General features: G+C 47.8%; 1 protein-coding gene across 1 annotated transcript in view; it reads right to left on the bottom strand.

Moving 5' to 3' along the window:
• Positions 1-6,917, bottom strand: part of LOC144245887 (uncharacterized) — a 39,704-nt gene extending 32,787 nt beyond the window's left edge. The window contains exons 1-4 of the mRNA XM_085588325.1: positions 5,022-6,917; positions 4,313-4,612; positions 1,505-1,579; positions 768-1,065 (exon numbers count right to left, since the gene is read on the bottom strand). Coding sequence (XP_085444451.1) covers positions 768-1,065; positions 1,505-1,579; positions 4,313-4,612; positions 5,022-5,064 — 716 coding nt within the window. The 5' untranslated portion in view covers positions 5,065-6,917. The remainder of the gene's footprint in view (positions 1-767; positions 1,066-1,504; positions 1,580-4,312; positions 4,613-5,021) is intronic.
• Between the last annotated feature and the right edge of the window lie 9,369 nt (positions 6,918-16,286).

Below are 16,286 nucleotides of genomic sequence, written 5' to 3' on the forward strand. Positions count from 1 at the left end.
GACTTTCAGCAAGCAGCAGGAGATGTGGTGGATGGGCCAGACAAGATGCTTGAAAATACCAACAACTCCTCCTGAAAAATCCACTCGGACTTCTTCCTCCCGGTCTTTGTCCTGGTCAGCAGGGACATTCCATGGCTAACCTGGGCAGTCTACTGCTGTGGGCAGGGACAATTCCCAAATATCAGAGTGTTCTGGTGACAGGATAGTGGTGTAACTTGGGTTGTGTGTCAATTCCATGGAGACCACTGGGGTTAAGGACCAGTGAGCCTTGTCTTTCCAGCTGGTGGAGAGGGAAAGCCCTGTGTGAACTATTCCACCTCTTGCTTCCCAGGCCATCAATGGATGGAAGGGGTTGCAAGGAACAAGAGATTCATGAGGGAGGAATGAGGAAATGGGAAGGGACCAGGTATGAGAGGACAGAGAGGAAAGTCAGGGGGCAGACATAAATACATGATAAGAGGAAAGTGAGAAGCAGTTTGTAAATGGCAGAAAAATGAGGTGTGACAGTGAGGACAACAAGAAAGCAGAGTCAGAAGGTGATTCAGAGATGGGAAAGAACAGAAAAGCAGCTAGAGACCACGCAAAGGACAGACAGATGGACAGACAGATGGACAGCTGGACAGACAGTCATGCTGTGTTTTTCCTGAAGAGCAAAAGGGCAGGTAAGAAAATGGGGTTCTGTCAAACACGGGGCTCAGGGTGTGCTGGTGGCAAATCCCTGTTTGCCTGGAATCCTTTCTGCTATGCTCCACCTGCCTTTGAGTTACTGTGAATCTCGTTCAGCACAGAAATATGTTCCAGTGTCATTGAGTTGGGCATGCTGTATCTTCACAGATAAATGGTTGTTCCTAGTCCCATTGCTCTGGAAGTGATTTTGGAATTCCTTCTCAATATCTGCTTTGCCACCTTCCACTGAATATACAATCAATTGCATCCTGGCATCCTTCTCCATGGGTAGCTTGTACCAGTACATGTTTACGAATGTTTTCCCTGATGCAGAACATTCCAGAGTCACGGTGTCTCCCACCCGGATAATTGTATCTGGTGATTGCTGAAGAGCCCAGCCTGGAAAGACAGGAGATGAAAGGTGGGAAGTGAAATGCATTGAAGAAGACAAAAATACACATCCTTGAAGTATGCCATGGGATGCCACCAGCATATCAGAAAGCTTGGGGACAGTGCTCTGCTTCTCTGAAAAAAGTCACAGAGTATGAAAAAACCCCAAACAAACCAGCTTCAAATGCAACAATCAATATGTTTTGAGAAGAAATGACTTTGGTACTCTTAAGCAAAGTATTAAAAAGGGGCAGGAAAAAACAAGTTTTCAGTCTTCCAGAGTTTCCTGATTCAAGAGGTGGTGGAAAGGCTCACCTTGTTCATTGCCCACCTTCCCCCCTGTAAACCTTGGGAAAGGGGCACTGGCAGCAACTGGGAGCACAGCTGAGGATGCAGTAGCAGCATCAGCCCCAGTGCAGCTGCTGAAGAGGAAGGGAAGCCCACTTACCCACAGGGAGCAGCATGGCCACAAGCAACCACTGGAAATCCATAGAGAAGGTCCCCTCCTTCCTGCCACCTTCCCCTGGTGAAAGCACAGACACAGAGATGTGTAAAGGGGAGAGGTGGAGAGGAAGAGATCCGTCTCTGTGTGGGTGGGCAGGGGAGTGAGCAGGAGTCTGAAATGTCACAAGGCTGTTGGCTGTCCAGGAACGGTGGGGAATGACACCTGCAGGCAGTCATGAGGTGCTTGTACCCTGCTCCTCTGGCTGCCTGCTGTGTGTGAACGTGGCCGCGCAAGAGTAGCTGGGACTTCAGTAGGTGGCATGGTTCAGGGCTGTTTGATGCTACACACTGACCTTCTCCATGTCAGAGAAGAACAGAAACTCTCCTTGCCTCTTAACTGCAGCACTCTGCAAAGGAGCAGCAGGACGCACATGGAGAAAGCTGGAGAAAACCATGTCCTCTTCTCTGCTCAGATCCTTGTACACCTGCCCAAGGCAGTGGGACATCCCTGAAAGAAGGAAGAGACCCTTGTAGTTTGTGTGCACTGAGTTTGGGTACAGAGGTGTGACAGAGGCTCTGCCCATCCGTGCTGAGCTGTGTGTACGGCAGAGTGAGGCTGGCCCATGCAGGAAATCAAGATGATGTGACTGCTCAAGGCTGTCCTGGGCTTTGCAGTGAAGATGTTTCCTGTGTCCTGTCAGCAGAAGAGAGCAGCAATGCCTCCTGCACTTCCCAGGACCTCTGCTGCAGCTTTTAGTGTGTCCCATTGCATTCATTTCCCTAAGCTGCCTAGAAAGATTCAGGGAAGACCCCAGATTCCTCCAAAGAAGTGGGATAAAATAGCAAACATATTAGGCTACTTTGTAGAATCCCCAAATCCTCACACCACTAGCAGCATTCCAGTGCAGAGGAGGCTGTTCATGATGTGTTCATGCAAAGGGTCCTCAATGGCCCGGGGTATGCAGAGGGCAGGGAAGGAGGAGCCTTGCAGAAAACATGGTGTTAGAGAGAGTTAATGATGTTGAAGATGCATGGCTGCTATGTGAGGCCCTGTGTTTAGGTCCTGAGGACCTTGGACATTAGCATGGAATCTGCAGGGTGGGAGCCGCCTGGAGTGCCCCATGCAGGACTGTGCTGTCCACGGGTTTGTGTTAAGCAAGACAGAATCACGGGATGGGCCAGCTAAGAAGGGACCTCAGGGGGCCACTGCTCCAAGCTCCCTGCTGACACAGAGTCATTCCAGAGCACACGGTACACTATTGTATCCAGATGGTTCTGGGATATCTCCTGGGAGAGAGGCTCCACAACTTCTTTGGGCAATCTGTTCCAGTGCACGGCCACTCACATTGCAAAACTCTGACCTTAGATTCAGGTGGAACTTCCTGTGCTTCATTTTCTGCCCATTGCCTCCTGACCTAGCACTGGGCATCAAAGTGAAGGACCTGGCTCCACCTCTTGGGACCCTCCCTTCAGATACTTGTAGACATCAATGAGGTAGCCATTTAGTTCTTTCTTCTCAAGGCAAGACAGGCCCAGCCCCCTTAGTCACTGTGCACTAAAGAGGTGGTCCACTCTACTAATTATCTTTTATCTCCTTTCCTGGACATTCTCCAGGAGCTCCATATCTCTTTTGTACTAAGGAGCCCAGAAATTGAAACAACACAGCAGATTTGCCTCACCAGAGCTGAGTGGAGTGGCAGGATGACCTCCCTCACCCTGCTGGCAATGCTCTTCCTAATGCATCCCGGGACACCACTGGCTTCTTGGATACCAGGGCACCTTGATGGCTCATGGAGAGCTTCTTGTCCTCCAGGACCCCCAGGTCCTTCTCTGATGAGCTGGTGACCTTCCCAGCAGGTCAGCAATGAGCCTGTGCTGGGATATGGGGGTATTTTTGCTCACACGAAGGAACCTGCATCTGCTTTTGCAGAATTTCAGAAGGTTCCTCTCTGCCCATCCCTCCAAACTCTCAAGGCCAATCTGAAGGGCTGCACAGCCCACTCAGGTATCAGAAACACCTCCTAACTTGATGTTATCAGAGAACTTGATTAGGAGACTCTCTACCCCTTCATATGAGCATCTGAGTCGCTGATATGTGGAACACTGCAACCTGTGGGAAAGCTCTATTAACTGCACAGCTTACTAACATAACCTGTAATTTTGAGAATGATTTTGGCAAAGATAAACTGCATGTGGATGAAGGGCTGGAAGGCAGGTGGATCCTACCCCAGACACCACTCTACATGGAGGAGTTATGGATTCACATAACCCTTTACCTGAGTAAGCACAGGCTTGTGCTCTGCTGTTCACATTCCCTGGCCACAGAACAACCACAGACAAATCGTTGTAACAGAGGAGTGTGTTGAAGCTCCCATATGGTACTGGCTACTTCCACACCTGCCAGGCCTTGCCTTTATATACAGGTGCACCAAGAACTTCCCACACAAGCACTCGTTCTCTTTGACAGTGAGAATTAAGTGCAGGATTGACTGGAGTTAAGTAAGAGGATGTCAGTGGAGTGTAGATTGAAGACAGAAAGAAGAAGGTGGGGAAGGGAAAGGAGACAGAGAGGAGAAGAAGGGCTGACAGAATCAAGTTGTAGTGCAAGTAAGACTTAAATGCAGAAGAAGGCCTCGAGTGGCAAGAGGCAAAAATGGGCAAATAAACTATTAGCATCTGAGAAGAGGAGGAAGGCAAGGTTAGGAATCACAGCAGCTAATGAGTGAGAAGCCTCCTCCTGCACCGACAAGGTTGAAGGCAGGTCCTGTATATGCAGGGAGAAGTTTGTGCTCAGCTCCCTTAGCAGATTCACCACTGTGATCACTCTCAGCACAGTAGTATGTGCCAGAGTCATTGAGAAAGGCATGGTCTATTGAGAGGATGATACTGTCTCCTTTTATCTTGCTGCTCTTGAAATGGCTCTCAAAACCCTTCTCCACTGCTGCGTTACTGCCTTCTATTGCATAAACCAACTGGGTCAGACTGGAATTCTTCTCTGAAGGCAGTATGAACCAGTACATAGCTATGTTGGAAGTTTTCTTCTTGGAACATTCCAGATTCACGGACTGGCCTTCTTTTATCACCATGTCTGGAGACTGTTCCAGGGCTAACACTGGAAAGGAAAAGTAGGAGCAGTGAGGAGAATGAAAAAAAGTGAAACATTTGAACTAGGCACTGTGGCTTGGTAGGGAAAGGGGGAGGATAAAAGGGCAGCCAAGGGAGCCGTTCACGGCATGGGACAGCTCTTCAGATCAGCAGGGGAATTTCCAATCTCTCCTCAATAGGCAAGATGCATTCCTGGGCAGTTTGATTCCAAAGCCAGGAACCATCTATGAGCTGCAGAAACAATTACAAGTAGATGTCCATTGCAGAAGATTCAGGGATTCCTGCCCAACACATTCACTACTCAGCCTCAATGTAGAAAGCTCTGCAGGAGGAAGGAGAACAGGAAGACGCTACACAGCTGGGAGAGCAGCAGCAGGATCAGTGGAGGAGCTCAGGGCAGTGTTGAGTTCACTTACCCACAGGGGCCAGCATGGCCACAAAGAACCAGCAGAGAACCATGGGGGAAATGCCCCTATCCTCTCAGCAAATTGCATCTGGTAGCTGCCCAAAGACATGTGGAGAGGGAGCAGTGGGTGAGTGTGAGACATCTCGGGGTGGGGCTGGCCAAGAAGTGAGAGAAGGCATTGGCTGGCTGGGAGCCCTGGGGAATGTGTCAGCACAGACTTTGGCAGGACAGCAGAAACCCTGCAGAGATGCAGCAGGTGGAAGGGGCAGGCTGGGCATCTGTGGCTGTGGTGGGAAGGATGGGGTTGAAAGGTCAGAGGTGTGCTGAGCTTGCAGGGCCAGATGAGTGTGTGCAAGGCAGAGAAATGCTGGCTGCTCCCCTCCTGCTTCTCAAGTCCTTGTGAGATGGAGCAATGAGGGATAAAGGGCCCATACAGGGCCTGTAAATTTTTCCCATGCACTCTCCTTGTCTTCCCCAGACATGGCTGGTTCTGTTCCTGCCTGGCCACCCCACGTCCCTCCCAGCTGTGTGACGGCTCTTCTTCTCTATGCAGCACTTTGGGCACAGCAAATACCATCCATGAGAGGAGCAGGGCCCCCAAATACGCCAGAGCAGCCTGAGCACTCAGACTTGTGACAGCTCTCATGGAAGTGACAGTGAGAGCAGGAGAGGAAGGTAAGTATCTGTGGAGAGCTGAGGGACAGTCAATGCCCTGGCATGGGAAGAGAGAAGGGATCAACTGTAGTCCACAGGGACAGCCATGAGGGTGACAAGATGCTGAGGATGGGCATCAGGGTGACCTCTGCTTGGTGACAGAAAATAGGCTAAGTACCTCCAGAGACGGCTTCTCCTGAGTCCTGGGGCCTAGCTGGGGAGGCCAGGGTGTCTCAGACAGGTGCCACCTGTGGCACAAGGGCTTCTAAAAGTTGGGCTTCAGGAACACACTTCATTTGGCAAATTCAGGGATTCCTCAGGGACAGAGAGCATCTGTGTCATTGCCCCCTCCTGCCTGAGGATTGGCCTCTCCAAGGAGATTTGCTTTCCTGGCAGGACTGAGCTTGTCCTCCAGTGGGGTCTGGAGGCTGCCGCTGGGATTCAGGCAGTGAGAGCACTGGGGTCTAGACAGCAGCTGTACAGTGCAAATTCATTCACTCCTGCTCTGCCAGGGACTCCTCTGTGCTGCTCTGCTCACAGGCTGAGGAGACCCAGGCCACTGCAGCCTCTCCACTGTGCCCTCAGGTGTTTCTGCTCTGAAGAAAATCCACGTGTCCTCTGCTCCACAAAGTCTGCATGGGATATCTGGGGAACCCAATGATAACAGAGATAAATAACGTCTGGGACAGTGGCAAGGGGTGAAAGGGACACAGGGAAGGAGTGACAGGCCATTCTGTCTAGGTCTGCTGGGAGCTCATTTCCCTCATCATTCCCTTTCCTGTGCCTAGATGTCTGCTGGACAATAGGGAAGGACAAACAAGTGGAATTGGTCTAGGTTCCCTGGTGGAATGTCTGTCTCATAACGGTTGGAAGGAAAAGGCTCATGGGGTGTCACCCAATTCAGGATTTCACTGAAGGAGAAATTTCCATGGAAGTCCTGAGGGAAACTGTACCTAACCGCTAAGCAGAAAAGTGAGAAACAGTCTGTGAATGGCAGAAAAATTAGTTGTGACAGTGAGAACAACAAGGGAGTAGAGTCAGACAATGATTCAGAGATGGGAAAGAACAGAAAAGCAGCTAGAGACCATGCTAAAGGACAGACAGATGGACAGACAGGTAGGGAGTTGGAGAGACAGTCATGCTGTGTTTTCCCTGTAGAGCAAAAGGGCAGGTAAGAAAATGGGGTTCTGTCAAACACGGGGTTCAGGGTGTGCTGGTGGCAGATCCCTGTTTGCCTGGAAACCTTTGTGCTATGCTGCACCTGCCTTTGAGTCACTGTGAATCTTGTTCAGCACAGAAATATGTTCCAGTGTCATTGAGTAGGGCATGCTGTATCTTCACAGATAAATGGTTGTTCCTAGTCCCATTACTCTGGAAGCGATTTTGGAATTCCTTCTCAATATCTGCTTTGCCACCTTCCACTGAATATACAACCAACTGCATACTGGCCTCCTTCTCCATGGGTAGCTTGTACCAGTACATGTATATAAAATTTTTCCCTGATGCAGAACATTCCAGAGTCACGGTGTCTCCCACCCGAACGATTGTATCTGGTGATTGCTGAAGAGCCCAGCCTGGAAAGACAGGAGATGAAAGGTGGGAAGTGAAATGCATTGAAGAAGACAAAAATACACATCTTTGTATGAACAGAATGCCACCAGCATATCAGAAAGCTTGGGGACAGTGCCCTGCTTCTCTGAAAAAATATACATGTAAGAAGAAACCTCAAACAAACCAACTTCAAATGCAACAATCAATATGTTTTGAGAAGAAATGACTTTGGTACTCTTCAGCAAAGTATTAAAAATGGGCAGGAAAAAACAAATTTTCAGTCTTCCAGTGTTTCCTGATTCAAGAGGTGGTGGAAAGGATCACCTTGTTCATTGCCCACCTTCCCCCCTGGAAGCCTTGGGAAAGGGGCACTGACAGCAACTGGGAGCACAGCTGAGGATGCAGCAGCAGCAGCAGCCCCATTGAAGCTGCTGAAGAGGAAGGGAAGCCCACTTACCCACAGGGAGCAGCATGGCCACAAGGAACCACTGGAAATCCATAGAGGAAATTCCCTCCTGCCAGCCACCTGCCCCTGGTGAAAGCACAGACACAGAGATGTGTAAAAGTGAGAGGTGGAGAGGAAGAGATCCGTCTCTCTGTGGGTGGGCAGGGGAGTGAACAGGAGTCTGAAATGTCACAAGGCTGTTGGCTGTCCAGGAACGGTGGGGAATGACACCTGCAGGCACTCATGAGGTGCTTATACCCTGCTCCTCTGGCTGCCTGCAGTGTGTGAACGTGGCTGTGCAAGAGTAGCTGGGACTTCAGTAGGTGGCATAGTTCAGAGCTATCACAGAGCAGGATGGGGCTGTGTGGGAGCCTGAGCATGTGCACATGATTGCATAAAATGGCAGAAATTGATGTTAGGAGCAGGAGTTCTCAGGAATGCATGTTTGTGTCTCTGTCCCTCTGTTTGCCTCCTCCCAAGCCACCCTCACACTCACAGACTCCCAGCCCTGCAAGCCTCAATGTGGAATCACTGCTTACTCCAGTCAGGCCTGATGTGACACCCAGGTATTGGATGAGATGCTGATCTGCCAAGTGGGTGTCTCTTGGAGCCTGGCAGAGCATAGTTCTGCACCTGGTCTTCTCTGACTCCAGAGGGGGATCTCATGGGGAGAACAGGCTGCCTTTGCTTCTGCACGGGGACTGCCCCTTGAGAGACTGCACCTCAGAAAGATTTCTGAGGAGAAGGCTGTGCCCCACAGGATGTGCTGCTACACACTGACGTTCTCTATGCCAGAGAAGAATGGATATTCTCCTTGCCTCTTTATTGCAGCACTGTTCAGGAGAGCACCAGGACACAAACGGACAAAGCTGGAGAAAACCATGTCCTCTTCTCTGCACAGTGCCTTGTTCACCTGCCCAAGGCAGTGGGACATCCCTGTAGGCTGGAAGAGACACTCGTAGTTTGTGTGCACTGAGTTTGGGTACGGAGGTGTGACAGAGGCTCTGCCCATCCATGCTGAGCTGTGTGTACGGCAGAGTGAGGCTGGCCCATACAGGACATCAAGTGATGTGACTGCTCAAGGCTGTCCTGGGCTTTGCAGTGAAGATGTTTCCTGTGTCCTGTCAGCAGAGGAGAGCAGCAATGCCTCCAGCTCCTCCCAAAAACTCTGCTGCAGCTCTGAGTGTGTATCATGGCAATCATTTCCCTAAGCTGCCTAGAAAGATTCAGGGAATACCCCAGGTTCCTTTAAAGAAGTGGGAGAAAAAAGCAAAGATATTGGGATGAATGCAGTGCAGTGCACATTGAAGACAGAAAGATGAGGGTGGGGAAGGGAAGGGAGACAGAGAGGAGAAGAAGGGATGACAAAAGCAAGTGTATTGCAAGTAAGAGTTAAATGCAGAAGGAGGCCTGGAGTGGCAAGGAAAAAACGATGGACAAATAAACTGTCAGCATCTGAGAAGAGGATGAAGGCAAGGTTAGGAATCACAGCAGCTAATGAGTGAGAACCCTCCTAAAGTACCTACAAGGTGGAAAGCAGGTCCTCTACGTGCAGGGAGAAGTTTGTGCTCAGCTCCCTCAGCACTCTCACCACTGTGATCACTCTCAGCACAGTAGTACGTGCCAGAGTCATTGAGAAAGGCATGGTCTATTGAGAGGGTGATACTGTCTCCTTTTATCTTGCTGCTCTTGAAATGGCTCTCAAAACCCTTCTCCACCGCTGGGTTAGCACCTTTTATTGCAGAAGCTAGGTGGGTCAGACTGGAATTCTTCTCTGAAAGCAGTATGAACCAGTATATAGCTGAAGTAGAAGATTTCATCATGGAACATTCCAGATTCACGGACTGGCCTTCTTTTATCACCATGTCTGGAGATTGTTCCAGGGCTAACACTGGAAAGGAAAAGTAGGAGCAGTGAGGAGAAGGAGGAAAAGGGAAACATTTGAACTAGGCACTGTGGGTTGGTAGGGAAAGGGTGAGGAGAAATAGGGCAGCCAAGTGAGCCGTTCACTGCATGGGACAGCTCTTCAGATCAGCAGGTGAATTTCCAATCTCTCCTCAATAGGCAAGATGCATTCCTGGGCAGTTTGAGTCCAAAACCAGGAACCGTCTACGGGCTGCAGAAACAATTACAAATTGACAGCAATTGCAGAAGATTCAGGAATACCTGCCCAACACATTCACTGCTTAGCCTCAATGCAGAAAGCTCTACAGAATAAAACACTGACAGGAACTGGCTACACAGCTGGGAGAGCAGCAGCAGGATCAGTGGAGGAGCTCAGGGCAGTGTTGAGTTCACTTACCCACAGGGGCCAGCATGGCCACAAGGAACCAGCAGAGAACCATGGGGGAAATGCCCCTACCCTCTCAGCAACCTGCCTGTAGTGGGTGCCCAAAGACATGTGGAGAGGGAGCAGTGGGTGAGTGTGAGACATCTCGGGGTGGGGCTGGCCAAGAAGTGAGAGAAGGCATTGGCTGTTTGGGAACCCTGGGGAATGACAGAGAGCATCTGTGTCATTGCCCCCTCCACCCTGAGGATTGGCCTCTCCAAGGAGATTTGCTTTCCTGGCAGGACTGAGCTTGTCCTCCAGTGGGGTCTGGAGGCTGCCGCTGGGATTCAGGCAGTGAGAGCACTGGGGTCTAGAAAGCAGCTGTACAGTGCAAATTCATTCTCTCCTGCTCTGCCAGGGACTCCTCTGTGCTGCTCTGCTCACAGGCTGAGGAGACCCAGGCCACTGCAGCCTCTCCACTGTGCCCTCAGGTGTTTCTGCTCTGAAGAAAATCCACGTGTCCTCTGCTCCACAAAGTCAGCATGGGATATCTGGGGAACCTGATGATCACAGGGATAAATAACATTGGGTACATTGGCAAGGGGTGAAAGGGACACAGGGAAGGAGTGACAGAGCATCCTGCTGAGCTGCACTGGGAGCACATTTCCCTCATCCTTCTCCTTTGTGTGCCTAGAGCTCTGCCTGCCACTATGGAAGGACAAACAAGTGGAATTGGGCTAGGTTCCCTTGTGGAATTTCTGTCTCATAACGGTGGAAAAGAAAAGGCTCCCAATTCAATGTTTCACTGATGGGAAAATTTTCATGGAAGTCCTGAGAAAAACTGTATGCAAGTGCTAAGCAGGAGACAGGATCATGCAGTGGAGACTATGGCACAGTTCTGTGTTCTGAATTCACTATGAGAATAATGGTGATAACAGAGTTTTAATTGTAGTTACACACTGCTTACTGCAAATTCAGGAAATTACAGTGTCTCACGCTCTGCCATAGAACAGGTGCACAAGTAGCTGAAAGGAAACATTTCCAGAACACCAGACCCAGGCTGGCTAAAAGGATATTATCTCCCATTCAATATAATACTCAGTATGGAAACTGAGGGGATCTTACCAGTTGCTGCCTGTCACTGCTCAGGGACAGGCTAGGCACTGGGTCAATGGGTGGTGAGTATTGTGCATCCCATGGATTTCCCAGTTTTATTTCTCTCTCTTTTCCTTTTGATTTACTCCTGTTTTCGCTCTGTTTGGATCTCAACCTGTAAGTTATACACTTTTTCCCATCCCACCTGGGGACAGAGCTAGTTCGTGACTGCCTGTGACACCCAGCTGCTGGCTGGGCTTAAACCACAAGAATGTGACAGAGCAGTAGAAAGCATTTCTGTGTCCCCACAGCTATGGCATGAGCTGCAGCTCCCCTGACCAAACCTGTGCTTCACACTCCAGTAAGGAAATTCCAGCTTCTGTTCTGGATGGATTATGAAAATTTAGCTGAGGATTCTCCTTGGTCTTTGAAATCTGTTTTAAACTGTACATAAAGAGGAATAAACAAGTCAGGGCAGCCCTTGTGACTTTCAGCAAGCAGCAGGAGATGTGGTAGATGGGCCAGACAAGATGCTTGAAAATACCAACGGCCCCTGCTGAAAAATCCACTCGGACTTCTTCCTCCCGGTCTTTGTCCTGGTCAGCAGGGACATTCCATGGCTAACCTGGGCAGTCTACTGCTGTGGGCAGGGACAATTCCCAAATATCAGAGTGTTCTGGTGACAGGATAGTGGTGTAACTTGGGCTGTGTGACAATTCCATGGAGACCACTGGGGTTAAGGACCAGTGAGCCTTGTCTTTCCAGCTGGTGAAGAGGGAAAGCCCTGTGTGAACTATTCCACCTCTTGCTTCCCAGGCCATCAAGGGATGGAACGGGTTGCAAGGAACAAGAGATTCATGAGGTAGGAAAGAGGAAATGGGAAGGGGCCAGGTATGAGAGGACAGAGAGGAAAGTCAGGGGGCAGACATAAATACATGAGAAGAGGAAAATGAGAAGCAGTTTGTAAATGGCAGAAAAATGAGGTGTGACAGTAAGGACAACAAGAAAGCAGAGTCAGAAGGTGATTCAGAGATGGGAAAGAACAGAAAAGCAGCTAGAGACCATGCTAAAGACAGACAGATGGATGTACAGGTGGACAGATGGACAGAGAGATGGACAGACAGACAGTCATACCATGTTTCTCCTACAGGGCTGGAGAGCAATTAAGAAAACGGGGTTCTGTCGAACACAGGGTGTGCTGGTGGCAGATCCCTGTTTGCCTGGAAACCTTTCTGCTGTGCTGCACCTGACTTTGAGTCACTGTGAATCTCGTTCAGCACAGAAATATGTTCCAGTGTCATTGAGTTGGGCATGCTGTATCTTCACAGATAAATGGTTGTTCCGAGTCCCATTACTCTGGAAGCGATTTTGGAATTCCTTCTCAATATCTGCTTTGCCACCTTCCACTGAATATACAACCAATTGCATACCGGCATCCTTGCCCATGGGTAACTTGTACCAGTAGATGTTTACGAAATCTTTCCCTGATGCAGAACATTCCAGAGTCACAGTGTCTCCCACCCGGACAATTGTATCTGGGGATTGCTGAAGGGCCCAGCCTGGAAAGACAAGAGATGAAAGGTAAGAAGTGAAATGCATTGAAGAAGACAAAAATACACATCTTTGTATGAACAGAATGCCACCAGCATATCAGAAAGCTTGGGGACAGCGCCCTGCTTCTCTGAAAAAATATACATGTAAGAAGAAACCTCAAACAAACCAGCTTCAAATGCAACAATCAATATGTTTTGAGAAGAAATGACTTTGCTACTCTTCAGCAAAGTATTAAAAAGGGGCAGGAAAAAACAAATTTTCAGTCTTCCAGTGTTTCCTGATTCAAGAGGTGGTGGAAAGGATCACCTGGTTCATTGCCTACCTTCCTTGCTGGAAGCCTTGGGAAAGGGGCACTGACAGCAACTGGGAGCACAGCTGAGGATGCAGCAGCAGCAGCAGCCCCAGTGAAGCTGCTGAAGAGGAAGGGAAGCCCACTTACCCACAGGGAGCAGCATGGCCACAAGGAACCACTGGAAATCCATAGAGAAGGTCCCCTCCTTCCTGCCACCTGCTCCTGGTGACAGCACAGACACAGAGATGTGTAAAAGTGAGAGGTGGAGAGGAAGAGATCCGTCTCTCTGTGGGTGGGCAGGGGAGTGAACAGGAGTCTGAAATGTCACAAGGCTGTTGGCTGTCCAGGAACGGTGGGGAATGACACCTGCAGGCATTCATGAGGTGCTTGTACTCTGCTCCTCTGGCTGCCTGCTGTGTGTGAACGTGGCTGTGCAAGAGTAGCTGGGACTTCAGTAGGTGGCATGGTTCAGAGCTATCACAGAGTAGGATGGGGCTGTGTGGCAGCCTGAGCATGTGCACACGAATGCACGAAATGGCAGAAATTGATGGAAAGAGCAGGAGATCTCAGGAATGCATTTTTGTGTCTTTGTCTCCTCATTGTTCTCCTTTGTTTCTACAGGACATCAAGTGAGGCAATTGCTCAAGGCTGTCTTGGGCTTTGCAGTGAAGATGTTCCCCTGTGTCCTGTCAGCAGAGGAGAGCAGCAATGCCTCCAGCTCCTCCCAAACCCTCTGCTGCAGCTTAGTGTGTATCATGGCAATCATTTCCCTAAGCTGTCTAGAAAGATTCAGGGAAGACCTCAGATTCCTCTAAAGAAGTGGGAGAAAAAAGCAAAGAGATTGGGCTACTTTGTAGAAATGCCAAATCCTCACACCACTACCAGCACTCCAGCGGAGAGGAGGCTGTGCCTGATGTGTCCATGAATAAGGTTCCCAATGGCCTGGGGTTTGTAGAGGGCAGGGCAGAAGGAGCCTTGCAGAAGACACGGTATTTAAGGAGTTAATGGTGTTGAACAGGCATTGCTGCTATGTGGGGCCCTGTGTTTAGGTCCTGGGAAGCTTGGACATTAGCATTGGAATCTGCAGGTTGGGAACTCTGTTGGTGGTGTTCTCTTTTCACGAACACTACGGGAATGCTGGAGTATGTTATTATTTAGCTTCATTACATGGTTAATACAGTAGGAGGATAGTAAACCTCATATACAGACTGCAGCGACCCTAAGATTTCTTTGTTACAGAGCATCCTACAAACTTTTGCTAATAGCATATTGCTAAAGCTTACAGATAGTTGTTTTAGCCAATTTTGAAAAGTACATGTACACCTCCTTCACACAATGTCTGCTCATCTTCTTTCTATTAATAATACACAATACTCCATTATTAAGTTAAAAACCTTCTACTATCTTCGTAAGCATGTTTTCTGCAATCTTAAGGTTTATCTCAGCCAAGCCTAAAACTCAAGCTATTGTTTCATGTCCTTGCTTGCTATACTTCTGTAACTTTTTCAACTTTCAGACTTTGTAGCTGCAGCCACTTCTGAGTTTCTCTGCTCTTTCTGTTTCTGAGGCCTGCTTTTCCAGCTTTCTGAAAATCTTACCTTTACTCTTTGCCACATTTTCCTCTCTTGGTATAAGCAAAATGAAACTGTTAACTTTGTCACTTACTAAGTACCTGGTGTTACATAGCTCCACTATAATACCTATTTTTTTTCTTGTTTGTTTCAATTACCTTTTCTGTTTGTTTTAAGTGTTATTATTTTACACAACAGTAATTTTTAATGTTGTAAAATATCTGATATGTTTAAAAGGTAAAAGCCAAATCTGGTATTAGTTACAATTTATTGTTCTAATAAGTCTTGTTTGTTCTCAGGTCTTAATTTAAAGCTTTCGTTTATGTTTATATACTTTCATCTATTATCTCTGTAAGATCTTGAGAATTTTGTGTCATTTTATTTCTTGTATTTATCTCTTGTATGATAAAAACCTCCTTGATAGTTTTGTCTATCATTTGTTGCACACATTGAAGTATACAAGGTACTACTACTAATATCACTGTTAAAATACTCAACACGTATAAACCTATTTCATAAAGTTTTCTTAACAAAGGTATAAAGCTCTGTCTTTTGAATAAATTGTCTAACTATGATTCACTGTCTTCTTTGATTTTATCTGTTAAATTTTTTAGCTTTTGTGTTCTTTTGTGGATGGCTTCAGAATGATCAGATAAATCTATACAACATAATTTTTCAAATTCCTCACAACTATGTTTATGGGTTAGCAAAAGAAAATCAATTGCTGTTGTATTTTGAAGAGTAGCATGTTTAGCACTGTTGATGTCTGTGAGTGTATCCACTGATTGTAGTGATATAGTATTGGTTTCTTTACTTAGCTAACATCTAACTTGATCTTACAGTTTTAATGTTATGATAGAAGAAAGTTGGGGTAGTAACAAACTCACTAAAACTTTTTTGCAGCGTTCTAGGGCCTAAAATTACTGTTACAGGTTTTGTCATATTGATGTCTGTGTTTGTTCTTAATGACTGTTTTAGCACTGAGGGTTAGTATAGTAAGTTGTCTAATATTGTATGGATTATTTTAAGGCATGATGGAATGCCTTGCTAAGCCCTATCTCTACAAAATAATTAATATCTTTTTGGTAATTGTTGTGGATATTGATCTTGGAAAGTCTACCTTAACTATTTGAGTGATTACATCAAAAATTCAAGTTTCTGTAAATAGGGTAATTGGTAATTGGGTATGATACTGTGTTTTGGAGGATCATTCTCTCACTAATTGTTATAAAATATGAAAGGCTCTGTATTTAGGTCATGGGAAGCTCGGACATTAGCATTGAATCTGCAGGGTGGGAACCACCTGGAGTGCCCCATGCAGGCCTGTGCTGTCCACGGGTTTGTGTTATGCAAGAAAGAATCACGGGATGGGCCAGCCAAGAAGGGACCCCAGAGGGCCACTGCTCCAAGCTCCCTGCTCAAGCAGAGTCATCCCAGAGTGCATGGCACATGATTGTATCCAGATGGTTCTGGGATATCTCCCAATAGACTTCACAACTTCTTTGGGCAATCTGTTCCAGTGCACGGCCACTCATATTGCAAAGCTCTGACCTTAGATTCAGGTGGAACTTCCTGTGCTCCATTTTCTGCCCATTGCCTTGTGACCTAGTGCTGGGCATCAAGGTGAAGAACTTGGCTCACCTCTTGGGACCCTCCCTTCAGATACTTGTAGACATTGATGAGATGGCCACTTAGGTGTTCCTTCTCAAGGCAGAACAGGCCCACCACCCTCAGCCTTTGTTCACACTCCACTCTACAAATCATCTACTAGTGGGCGCTCCACTCTACTAATCATCATTCATCTTTTGTCTTGAACATTCCCCAGGTGCTCCATGTCTCCTTTT

The sequence above is a fragment of the Lonchura striata genome, chromosome 1 (genome assembly GCF_050655825.1).
Source record: "Lonchura striata isolate lonStrDom1 chromosome 1, ASM5065582v1, whole genome shotgun sequence".
Taxonomy (NCBI): domain Eukaryota; kingdom Metazoa; phylum Chordata; class Aves; order Passeriformes; family Estrildidae; genus Lonchura; species Lonchura striata.